Source organism: Anser cygnoides, chromosome 11 (assembly GCF_040182565.1).
Source record: "Anser cygnoides isolate HZ-2024a breed goose chromosome 11, Taihu_goose_T2T_genome, whole genome shotgun sequence".
NCBI lineage: Eukaryota > Metazoa > Chordata > Aves > Anseriformes > Anatidae > Anser > Anser cygnoides.
In genome coordinates, this window is record NC_089883.1 from 2,800,782 (window position 1) to 2,813,470 (window position 12,689).

General features: G+C 35.0%; 1 protein-coding gene across 7 annotated transcripts in view; it reads left to right on the forward strand.

Annotated features, from left to right (window-relative positions):
* DENND4A (DENN domain containing 4A) overlaps positions 1-12,689 on the forward strand; it is a 52,323-nt gene that overhangs the window by 15,162 nt on the left and 24,472 nt on the right. For all 7 annotated transcript variants that reach the window (XM_067003526.1, XM_048076257.2, XM_067003529.1 and 4 more), the window contains 8 exons: positions 288-537; positions 1,993-2,062; positions 3,649-3,818; positions 4,470-4,711; positions 5,569-5,635; positions 9,054-9,112; positions 9,783-9,927; positions 10,530-10,705. In XM_067003526.1, coding sequence (XP_066859627.1) covers positions 288-537; positions 1,993-2,062; positions 3,649-3,818; positions 4,470-4,711; positions 5,569-5,635; positions 9,054-9,112; positions 9,783-9,927; positions 10,530-10,705 — 1,179 coding nt within the window. The remainder of the gene's footprint in view (positions 1-287; positions 538-1,992; positions 2,063-3,648; positions 3,819-4,469; positions 4,712-5,568; positions 5,636-9,053; positions 9,113-9,782; positions 9,928-10,529; positions 10,706-12,689) is intronic.

Genomic DNA, 12,689 nt, shown 5'->3' on the forward strand with positions numbered 1-12,689 from the left:
CATTGCCTGATCCTATGAAAATAACATTATTTTGCAGTAAACAAAATATTAAAAAGCAATTATACGTGAGGAAAACTACTTTCATCACAAAATTTTTCTGTTAAGAGTACAGTTTGCTGTAATGTTGACCGAACTTGTCACTAAAATGTTTTGATCAGATGAGACAAGCTGCTGCTAGACTAGTACTGTTCAGTTATAATTCTAAGATATAGTATTAGCATTTGCAATATTAAAAAACCAAACAAACCTGTGTGCATTCTGATCTTTGTTCATCCCGTTTTAATTAGGGTCTTATATGATGGGAAAGAAAGACTAAAGCAAGGTTGTGAAATAATTCAAGCTACTCCATATGGTCGGCCCGCCAATATTAGTGGCAATGCCTCGTCACAAAGAGTGTATGTCACTTACCGAAGAGCATCCGAAAACATGGCACAAAACACGTTGGCTGTTACGGATATATGTATAATCATACCAAGTAAAGGAGAAACCCCGCCACATACGTTCTGCAAAGTTGACAAGAATCTTAATAATAGTATGGTAAGATTCAAAATCTGAATTTTGAACACTTGCTGTTCAGTGACATAATGTTTGTGCAGTATTTACGATGGTTTGCATCCGTACTCTCTAAAGATAAATCAAATCTTGGAAGAGTTCAAGGTTTATATTACTTTTTTCCTGCTTGGAACTAAGTCTTTTTGGAAGTCTTGGGTCAAACAGACCTTCTAGTGCTGATATACAAATGCTGACTCTGGATTAATCCTTACACATGGTGATGCAACATGTTCTCTAACTGGAGAGTTTACAGGCTGATTTACTGTTGTGATGGGAATTCTGTATCTAACAGCTGTATTTTTTGTTTTTAAACTCTCCCGTTACCTGCAGCACTATTTTGTGTTGTTCTCTTCTGTCATTTCATAAGCTTTTTCTCAGAAGAAAGATGCTTGTAAGCGGTGTTGTATCCTGCTGACTGTAAAGCCTGTTTAAAACCATATTAATGGTTCCAAAGGTAGGCTTCCTAAAATACACAGGCATTACAGCACTTTAATTTGCAGAACTTAATGTTTAGGTATTTCCTCGTTGAACCTTCAACCCTGTATGCTGGCTCTATAATGTGTACTTGTTTTTAAATAAATGTCTGTGGACATCAACAAATGGATTTTTCAGTTCTGCCAACTCCTGTATTGACTGGGTTATGGGAGTGCTGTCTTATGTAAATTATTTTCTTTCTGCCATCCCTAAAAGCTTTGTGTGCTCTTAAAGGGTGCACCTATTTTTCCAGTCTGTGGCTTTCCCGCTTTCTTTATTCTGGTGTCCAGAAATAGAGAATGTCAAAAATTTTAAAATGGGATCAGTGCCAAAAAGGAAATCATTGTTTAGAAGCTGAAAAAACTATGATGTTAGTGTTACATCACAGATGGGGTAAGAAATAAGGCTTAAACATTAGCATGATTAAAATGCAGGCACAAAAGAAAATTAAGTATTAACTTAGAGTAATTCACTGATATAGTTTGTATCAGAAACACTGGTGCGGGTGTGTAAATAAAAATGTCTGCATGTATGAATGTGTGTCTATCTATATACGTGTTCAAGCCAGAAGTTTAACAAAATGGAGGAAGGTTTAAATATTTATATAGATGATGATTGTACTTGCAGTTCTGTAGTTGAGTTAACAAATGTTTTGCAGAAGAATTTATAGCTTTCATGCTTCATTCAGACTGTAAACTAGTTTTGTTTTAGAGCTCAGACCAAGGCCTGCGCTGGGCTGGTTATCTGAAAGCTGACGTGGTACTTCCAAGTCATCTGTTTGTGGCCCTTGTCACAGAGGATACTGCAACAGGCCACTAATTTCTGTATCTTAATGTGCTATGTTTGTGTGTAGATTGTGGCTCTTTGAAAATGAGGAAGAGGTGGTCTTCCCCCGCTGTTTTCTGTTATGTTCTCTTATTATATTCTACTGTGTAATCCAATAATTTCTTTTTTTTTTTTTTACAGTGGGGCTCAGCTGTGTATCTGTGTTATAAAAAGTCTGTGGCAAAAACCAACACCATATCATATAAAGCTGGTACGTAGCTACTATTTAGCATTTTTATCTTCAGGATGTACAGGGTTATTTGTAACGTAATACATTTCTTCTCTTTAGGAATTACTTGACATAGACGCTGTCCTGATATTATCAAAAAGTGAATCTTTCCCTGAAGAATTCTCTTAAAATAATTTTCTGAAACAAGCCTTAGAATTATATCTCATGACTCTCTTGTCTTAAAATGCGCTTTTAATTGGAAGCTCGGTTGTGTTTTGATAGGTTTCTAGAAGCCTGTGTGTCTCCCATCTGTATTTTTGTTGCTGATGACCCTCTTTAGAGGATAAGTGTGTGTGTGTATATATCTGTGCATAGGAAAGTATCTCAAAAAATATTTAATGTATTTTCATGATTGCTTTCTTTAAGAATCATTTTGAAGAATAACGCAGAGCTCCAAACTGCATTAGACATCAGTGGCATTGAACTCTTTAAGTATTTTTGGATTGTGTATCATCTTTACTTTCCTATTTATAAGACAGAATTAGATTTGCTGTGTCTCTGATGAAATTTATTGTCGTTTTTTTAAAACCCTTGATTTCATTTAAGTGTAGGCCGCAAGCATGGTTCATGTTTAAGCTTTAGTGCACTTCTATCCCCTCGAGATGCTGCTGTCTGTAAACAATAGTAGTTTAGGTCTGACTAAAAAGTGCATGATAAATTAGTAAATAAAAATTTTAAAAAGACCCAATATCTGGTAGTAGCTTGCACAAAACTTTGCTTTGTGGAGGGGGAACATGGGACACAAACAAACCAAACAGACCCCTTTTTTGATTATCAGTTTTTACTGTTGACTAGTATTTCTCTGTATAATAGAAAAGAATGCGTAGGGATTATATTTTCTGATATAGAAAAATCCCTTCCCATAATATTCTCAGTTTGCTGTCCCCCGGGCTGTCAATAAGAAGAGAGAGCTACAGCTATATGATGTAACTGAAAACCTGTGTGTCAAGAGCCTCTCCTTCAGAACTGTGTTTTACAGCGGTATTTAAAGTTGTCTAAATGCATTAGTGTGATAGTGCATTAGCCAAAACCTCAGATGAGGTGGATCAGCATAGTTTGTTAGCTCAGTTCTGGTGATAGCATTGTCTTCTGTTTCTGTTTTTACTATTTGCTGTCTAGTGCTTCCGTTACCAGGTTTTCCTGGAGACCTTTGTTAGCAAGAAATTGTTTTCCCTGGAAAAATAGAAAGCATTAGTGTTATTTCTCAGTTGTTCGGGTTACCCTTTTTTAATAAATTTAAAATTTTTACCCGTGATGGTTTTGAACTGTTGTAATAATAGCTAAGGTGTCCATAACTGTAAACAGAAAACGAGAAATTAGAATAGTTCCTAGAGCAGTAATGAAGTAGGACCTCAGTACTGCAGGTGATTTCTCCTTAGGCCTTGGGAGTATGCTGTCTCTTTCCAGCTGCATGCTATACCTCATTATTTCCAGCTTTCCTTTACTGCCTCCCTGAAGTTATTATATGCTCATATGCAATTTTTGTGGGCATGTTTTTATGGCGTGAGCTACTGTAAATTTTTTCACTACTACTTATGTAACTGCCTCTTTACAAATTGCCTTTAAAGGTTTAATATGCAGATATCCTGAAGAGGATTATGAATCATTCCCATTACCAGAATCTGTGCCTCTTTTTTGCCTACCTATGGGTGCAACGATCGAATGTTGGCCATCTAACAGTAAATACCCTCTCCCAGTTTTTTCTACATTTGTACTAACTGGAGCTTCTGCGGAAAAGGTAATTTGAGTTAAAGATTTGGTTGTATATCTGTTCACATGGATGATAACTCCTACTTTTGTAGACAAACTTGAATCTATTCATTTGGTCCGAACTCAAAGCCTACTTTAAAAAGTGTTTTTTATTTCATAATTTTTCATTTATCTCACTGATGGACTGTTGATAATATAAACCTGTCGTTTGCTTTTCTATCTTGTTAACTTTTGAAACTACAGAGCTATAAAAATCCTGAGTGAATATGCATGCAAATACGCTATACTTCTTTGTTGCCAGCATGTAAACTTTGCATATGTGTACTTGCCCTATAAAGTAAATAGGGTGTCAGAGGAATACTGTTCTGAGCTGTTTATTAAAGGATTCTTAGAATAGCTTAAAAGGTAATTGTATGAACTGTTGACTGTAGCTGTATAATCTTTTTTCCCCTCACACTTAAATTGTTTCCTAGATTAATCTTTCTCATATGACACTAAGAGTTTAAATAATAGACAATCTGGATTTTCATAGCCATAAGAATATTCCAGAATAAATTACTTCAAAAGGAGATGCATTAATGTAACTTCTCAAACAGTAAAGCAAATTTGATTTTTTTACACGTTTGCTTTGAAGGCTTAGGCAGATGTATTGACTTCAAATCAACTGCATTGTTTACAGGTATATGGTGCTGCTGTTCAGTTCTATGAATCGTATCCAGAAGAGAATCTTACAGAGAAACAAAAATCTCAGCTGGGATTAACAGCTGCTGTTGAGGGAAAGTCAGATGCGTGCAGAACAGTTCAAACAAACAAGTGCATTTGTCTACTCTCCCACTGGCCTTTCTTTGACGCTTTCAAGAAGTTTCTTACCTTCCTGTATCGTTACTCCATTTCTGGTCCTCATGTCCTGCCCATTGAGAAGTAAGTAACTCCAAAAACCCATAATAGTCATTTCCGCTGATGCAAGCACTTCTGTTGCTTGTAACTTTCCTATAATATCCTTTTGATTTTAGTCATCAAACATTATTTGTAATGATTACACTAGATCAAGCAACTCTGCTCTGTCAATTAAACGTATCTGATTTTACATCATGAAAAAGTAGAGATTTTTATTTTTAAGCACCTGCAAAGGTGTGTGTATCTGTAACTTTCTTATCCTTTAAGGGCTTTGAGTCCTTAAGTATATTGATTAGAAGTAAGAATATAATTATTTTCTTAGTATTACATATATCACTCTCCTAACTTTATGTATGCAGTTTTGTATTTTTTCAGATACCAATTTATGGTGTAATAAGATAATAGATTAAGTTCGAATTGTTGTGCCTTAATAATCTTCCACTATTTGTTATTAATAAACACACTTCCTTCTTACATGAAGGATCTTGCATTTTTAAATGCAGAGTAAATCCTTCCATCCAAGGAGGGATTGATACCTGTAATTAGTGTGTAATACCATTTAACACTTCCAGGCTAAAGAAACTTTATACATCAGATTTTAAATGCAGTATCTGTTTTTTATGTTATACTTCAATGTTTTTTCTCATTGAACTTCGATCTTTTATGACATTTTGATTAAGTATTTTTTGTGATTGTTTATCCATTTCATTATTCCACTTTGTAACCACTGTACTTCTTTTAAAATTCTGATGATCTCTCGAGGTCCCTTCCAACCCCTACAGTTCTGTGATTCTGTGATTTTTATATTACTAGTAATAATTTTGTCTTGAGGAAAAGTGGTTTAAGCTTATTATTTCTACTAAATCTTTTTTTCCTTCTAGACATATTTCTCATTTCATGCATAAAGTTCCTTTTCCATCCCCTCAGAGGCCAAGAATTCTAGTGCAGGTAAGTGTAAAACTTTTCCTAATAGCTGTGTCTTAAGTGAAGGCAAAATAGCTGTCGAACAGCTTAGTTAATGGAAACTGTGGTAGGCATATTCAAACTTTTTTCTTTAATGTTCAGGACTTCTTTACCTAATTTCATACACTTAAAGGCTTTACAGATGTCTTATATGGTCTGTTTCCAGCTTAGTTTAGGACTCCAGTGTAGTATTACAATATACCAAGAAGATTACAAGATTACAAGAAGATTTAGTGACCTTAGAACTTTTTTTTTTTCTTTGAGTATATACAGAAATTCATGAAAAGCTACCCAAAGTTGGCATCTGGTTTGACCTTTTTTTTTTTTTTTTGCAATAGCTTTTGAAATATTTTCTTGCAGTTTTCATAGAGGGGCATGTAAAATAAAGAGGTCTAATAAAATTAAAACCCCATGTGAAGAGTATATTCACAGCTACCCTGTTAGCCAAAGGGCTTCATGCTGTCCTCTACATAATGAGTAATTATTAGTGAAAACTGTGAGGGCCATGCACATTCAACAAAGGTACAGTTTATCAAATGTGACTCTTATTCTGTTCTGCCTCCAAGATCTAAACATATTTTACCATGTGTGAGGTTACCTGTTACTTTAAATTATATCCATGGACACTTTGTAGGAGAGAGGGGAAGTCTCTGTCTTAGACTTCTCAAGTGTAATTTAAATCTTTCCTTTTCTTCCTAAGAGGCAAAGCGGGTAGAGACAGTAAAACTTTATTGCTGAGGAAAAGACATCTCTTTTTCGACTGTAGTTATTCAGCCAGTCATGTGTTTTTCAACGAGTTGTTACAAAAACAATGTTACTCCGTGTTACTTCCTGTAGAAAAATAAAATATGTGAGAGCCTTGTGCAGTTTTCAGACTTAATGTGACAACCTGTATGCTAGAGAAGCCTTTCAGAGAGAATGAAATCTTGGGTTGTGTCTTTATGTATTAAATATTAAAGATACTCCATAATGCACTTGTATTTTGTAGAGAACTCACATTTATTGCTCTTCTGGAAAAAGGGGTATGAGAACAGCTACATTGAAACTGTATCTGATATTTCTGTCGCTTCTGTTATGATTTGGAAGTTCCATTCAAAACCCAGTGTGTTGACATTGCTTTTCTGTGTATACCCCTTCAATAAAATATTTACAGTAGGGAACACTAAACACATACTTCCAGGAAACTGTGAGTGAGTTTAGAGGAAAACATTTGATTATTTTTTTTCAGCCTAAATTTTTAGGGACCTGTATCAAAGTATAGATGAGTATGTATCCTGGAACAAAAGTTGAGGACGTGGGTGAGTGATGTGAGATTGTCTGTGACACCTTGCTGTTTTCAAAACACTGTATGTATCAAGTTAATACAACTTTAGTAGCTGATACCACAGATGTAGAATGTGTAGCTTTTAAAAGTCAGCAGTAGTTGTCTGCGAGTATCTACTTCCTTCAAGCTGTTTCCAAGGACTTCTGAGTTGTTTGATACTGCACTGAATAAAATCACAGGTGATTGTATCAAAGATGTTTTCCCCAAAATTGTGTGATCAGTGGTTTTATTTTTGAGGATAACAGGTTTTAAGGTTTCTATTTTTTGAAGAAATAATTTCTCTCTGTCATTTGTTGACTTACAAGACTAAACTTTTTGCTAAGTAACTAGTGTAGCAAATCATTCTGAATATATGCTACTGTTAACTGTCTTGCCTATGTGCTTTCTGAAAGGGAGACTTGATATATTTTAGTAACTGCATGTATGCCAGTCTGGATGTGTGACCCATTCTTACATCCTTCTTAACATATGTTACAAGTCAGAGAGAACATGGCACGTGTCTGATTTTTATTGATGGTTATAATTACTTTGGAAATTAAGCATTCAGGAATGTTGCTGACTGCCTGTTTCCAGCTGCTATTGTTGATGGGTAGTTTCTGATCTGCTAGACCCCATTCTCCATGTCCTACACCCCCTTATTACCCAGATGTTGCTCTTCTAATGATGTATTCACAGCCTGCAAACTTCAAGTGCATCGAGTAATATATTTCTCCCCCTGAAGAATAGGGGCAGAAAGTGCCTCTTCTGCCTGAGGGAGGCGTGCACTTTGAATAGACACTTGGTTGTGTTTATGTGCTTGTGATGAAACACACAAGTCATAGGACATCAGGCTGATGCTTCCTTTCAGGGAATAGTTTATGCAGGTTACCTCAGGCTGAAAAAATGAGTTCTTTGAATTCTTTCACCGAGCAAGTTAATGGTGGTAGTTGTCACAAGATGACTTACTGGAGAACAAAGCTAGCATGTGAAGTGGTGTGGTCATCCTGATTTGTCTTTGAAGCTAAATGGAGCATTGGCCTTCCAAAGTTCCGTTGTATGAAATATGAAAGGATGCAGTACTGCAGAGACTCCTTTTGCCGTATGTTTTGTGTGGCTGACTGTCCAGGCACAGCATTAGGTAACTTGATGCTTCAGCATTTGAACTACTACTTCATCTCATGTTTCTGATTGCTATTGTCCAGTCACTTGCAGTGCAGTCTAAGGTGAAATGTACTCAAAAATGAAATGCTACTAAAACACATCTAATCTTGCAGCTTAATTGTACAAGTTACTGTGACCTGCTGAATTGCTACTGCTGTTTGTATCTGTGTTCTTATGCAGTAGATAGACAATGCATGACTTAGCAACGAGGATTAAGCTAACTGGTATCTTGGTACCTTTGTTTCACTATGACTGAAAACACGTCAGATGAGCTGTGATAAACTGATCGCGTATCTGTATTCTTGTACTCATTTAATTTTTCTATTGATGTTGAATATATGAATGGTTTCTCCTATCACCGTAAGAATATCTTCATTTTGTCCTATTACCATAAGTAAGATCTTCATCTTGGATCCTTGACCAGTGTGAACTTCAGGCTATACCAGATTTGAGCTGAGCACTTTCTACCAGCTAAGAGCCTAATTCTTGTGTCTTCTGAAGGAAATATTACTTTAAGGGGACAGGTGGCAGACTGTATTATAATGTGTTTTGTCCGTCTCCTTCCCGCTCAATCTAAAAAGAATCCTCCCTGAAAGCTGTGTATGAACTATGGGTCATCGCTTCTCTGAAGATTTAGAAGGGTTTACTTTCAGCAGTTAATATATTCACTTTTTAGTGTATTAGCTAGTTTAAATTCCTTTTTTTATGGATATACAATGTGCTTAATTCTGACTGAGAAAGGAAGGGAATGCTTTGCCTGCTTTTCATTAAAAGGTACTGATGCACAGCACTGCACTCTGCTTTCCATAGTACTGCACAACTGGATTATGGAAGGTTTGGCATAGTTTAAATTTTATCTCTGTGTTCTGTGCTATTGTTATATAGCTTCTAATAAATAAGTTCAGAATAAAACCAACGTATTTTAAAATCTTTTTCCAGCTATCTCCACATGATAACCTGATTCTTAGCCAACCTGTATCATCACCCCTTCCACTGAGGCAAGTAGCAGAATCTTCTGTTTAAATGTGAAATATGTTCTGACTTATACTGAAAAGTTTCAATGCTTTGAGCTGTAATGGTGCAAATTTAAGTCTTCCTGTCTGGTGCCTTTTGTAATTAGTGTATCTGAAATTTATTTATGGGATTAGACCTATGCCCTGTCAAGGAGACATAATTAATAATATTTGTGCTTGGTTTTTGTTGTTGTTTTGGTTTTAGATAATTTTAGTGGTTCTCGAGGCAGAAGATAGTTAGATGCCTCTTGTAGGAATTGGTACCTGGGCTCCCAAGATAGTACAACTTTGGTATTGTGGGTTAATTAAAGGAGTTCTGTGACTGTCTTAACTTTCTAGTCTGTGCAGGAGAGTGATTAAAGAAATACAAGTAGTTTCCCTGTAAATTGCTACTCAAAAAAAAAAAAAAAATATCGTGCATGTGTCCTAAAAGAAATCTAGACTAAGAGTCTCAAGGCGGCATGGTTACTGTTGGAAAATAACTGTTCTTCACTGGACAATGAAGTATACCAAGTAGTCTATTTTGCTGTCTTCTTTAAAAGAAATGTTTGTAGATTTAAGTTTATAAAATCTTTTTCTAATACCTTGTTTTCTTCTTTTTTTTTTTTTTTTCTGGTCACTTATAACTCACCGGTGTGTTTATATTTTTGGACAGTGGGGGCAAATTTTCTACACTACTTCAGAACCTAGGACCTGAAAATGCAGTAACTCTACTTGTGTTTGCTGTGACGGAACATAAAATTCTCATCCATTCATTACGACCTTCTGTCCTTACTAGTGTGACAGAGGCATTAGTCTCTGTAAGTAATGTTCTTTTAATCATGCACTTGTACATGGAAAGAATAATATTTTTAAGATAAAATCTAAAATTAGTGGTAATGTCGTTAGGCTTAGGGAGAACTTAAAAATTAGAATAAAATTTAAGATCTTTAGCAACATAATATCTAATGATCTTCCATGAAGACCACAGAGAAAGGATAGCTACTGTTGGCTTTTTGTGTGTAAATATCATAGGTGATTATGTTTGGTCATCACAATGCACTGACCCCAAATTCAGCGATTTCCTGTTTTTTTTTTTTTTTTTCCCAAGTAGTACTGAATTCTATCTTTTAGAAGAAAGGAAAATAATATGCATTTAACATTCTCAATCAGCATTGTTTCACTACCTGTACCATATGCAGTCTACTACACTGAAGAGCTCTGTTTCTATGGATTAAACAAACTGAAATTTAGAGAAATGAACCCACTTTATTAAATAAAATGCCTCTAGAATTACAGTAAAGTACTCTATTACCTGTCATGTCAAATGTTTTTGAAGTGGGGATTAGTCAAGTATGTTTTATAATTGAGTAGACTATTATACATGTTTAACCTATGTGTTTATCTCTGCTTGTTTTCAAAGATGATATTCCCCTTCCACTGGCCTTGCCCATATATTCCTCTCTGTCCCTTGGCACTGGCAGATGTATTAAGTGCGCCATGCCCGTTCATAGTGGGAATTGATTCAAGATACTTTGATCTCTATGACCCTCCACCAGATGTTAGCTGTGTTGACCTAGATACCAATACCATTTCTCAGTAAGTATTTATTAACAATTTGTCTTTCATGTTAACTTTATTTTACTCCCTCTTTTCAAAGGGAAACTTGCCTTTTTTTTTTGGTGGTGAAACTTGAGTGGCTTTGTTTGTTTGTTTGTTTTTAACCTCTGAAATTTCTAATATATAATTTTTTTAAAATGAGGATGCTAGAAATAGCTAGTTCTTGTTCAGCATGGCAGAGCGGAGGCACGGTCTTCATGGAGCATTACTGCCTCTTACTCTATTACATTGAAATCTTACTGCACGCATTAGCACATTTCCTGGATTAACCATATTATGTTTCGTTTCATTGGTTCCCTAGAGGAGAATAATCATCTTAGTTTTTCCTGATTGGCTTTCTTAGTGTTAAAGAAATTCTAATGTCTTCAGATGGACATCTGCTTGAAAACTATATCAATGAAATTATAGTCCATATCAATATGAAGTATAGGAACTTGATACTGAGAATTAGAGATGTAAACTTTAATGAATTAGTCTTAATTAAGACTTAAAATAGTTCCATCATTAACAAATCAAAATAAATGTATTAGTATTTCTCCTTCAGATCTGTGTAGAGCCCAACATTTTTCTGTCATGCTAATTATCTATCATCTGAAATATTGGTAAGGGGTAGTAGTGCTCTATTAAAACCATTGGGAAATGGTATCAATAGCCAACATACAGAAACTATAAAAGCACAAGGAAGACAAAAGTAGCTTCTGTCCAGAATTTTTGCCCAAAGGCAAGACTGGAATTAAACCACAAACACAGATCATCTGTTTTGGCTTCTGAGTAGGTATTTCCATGTCAATATTGTTATGATACTCAAAACAAAGTATTATTTATTTTTGTATGATGATGTGATACAGAAATAGTCTTTTCTACAGAAAAGAGGGGTAAGACTTCTAATTCAGAATTTAAAAAAATAATAATAATAATTTAGCCTGTATTTCAGAATTTACGCTTGCATTTCAGTAGAATGCTTAATATATTAAGTATACACCAAATGCAACTTCATTCTCAAAGTCTTTGGTTATGTTCTTTATTATCCTTTTGTTGGCAGCAGTCTTTCAGCATTATTATGCTGAACTAAAAACTTAAAACCTTTTTCTTTTAAACTTTCTTATTTATAGGCTCAACTTTGTTTCAGTAGTTCCATGTAGATTTAAAGAAGACTGTATACGTTAAGCATTTGTAAACAGGATTTACAGATTTTATGCTGATATCAAGCTTGTACAGTAGTTCTGCTCTGAAGCTTTTAGGAATTCATTCAAACTAGGCTGCAGTAACTTTGTTTTGTTTAGTTTTTGATTAAGAGGAAAACTTTTGTACATTTCCTCTGTTATTTGTCTAATTAGATATGTATTCATTAATGGAAATAGTTTCTTATTTCCAACTATTTCTGTTTCCATTTTACTTTTACCTGATTTTCTGTATGTTTTTTTAGGACACAATAGAATTAACTTGTTTTTACAGGAAAAAAGTGTCAAACGTGCTGACAGTTTTTCCAACTTTGACTGATAGGGTCTCGAGGCTTGCTGGTGCCCTCTGTTGACAAAAAAAAAATTGTAATTTTTTTCATTGTGATAACAATGTAGTTAAGTCTGTGTCTCTATGCGCTAAATGCAAAGCAGTTATATCAAGTTTATTTCAGGATATTATCAACGTTCTAGTCATTATCCTAGTATAAATAACTTCAATTTAGAACGTAGCATGTGTAGTGGTAGACTGTGTGATGGCAAGTGCTTAATTCTGTTAATCCATCCATCTTTCTTGAGTTCTATGTGGATCGATTTCAGTGCTAAACTGTGTCTCCATAATGATTATCCTGAAATAACAGGTGTTGGCTGAATGTCTGTAATCAAATCTCCATACAGTAAATCAAGTTTGGCTTCGTTTGTTGGTTTTCAGTCCTTCTCAGCACAGTTTCAATGGAGCAAATTGTGTATGCTCTCCTGTTACTATGGTGGGATAGAAAAATCTG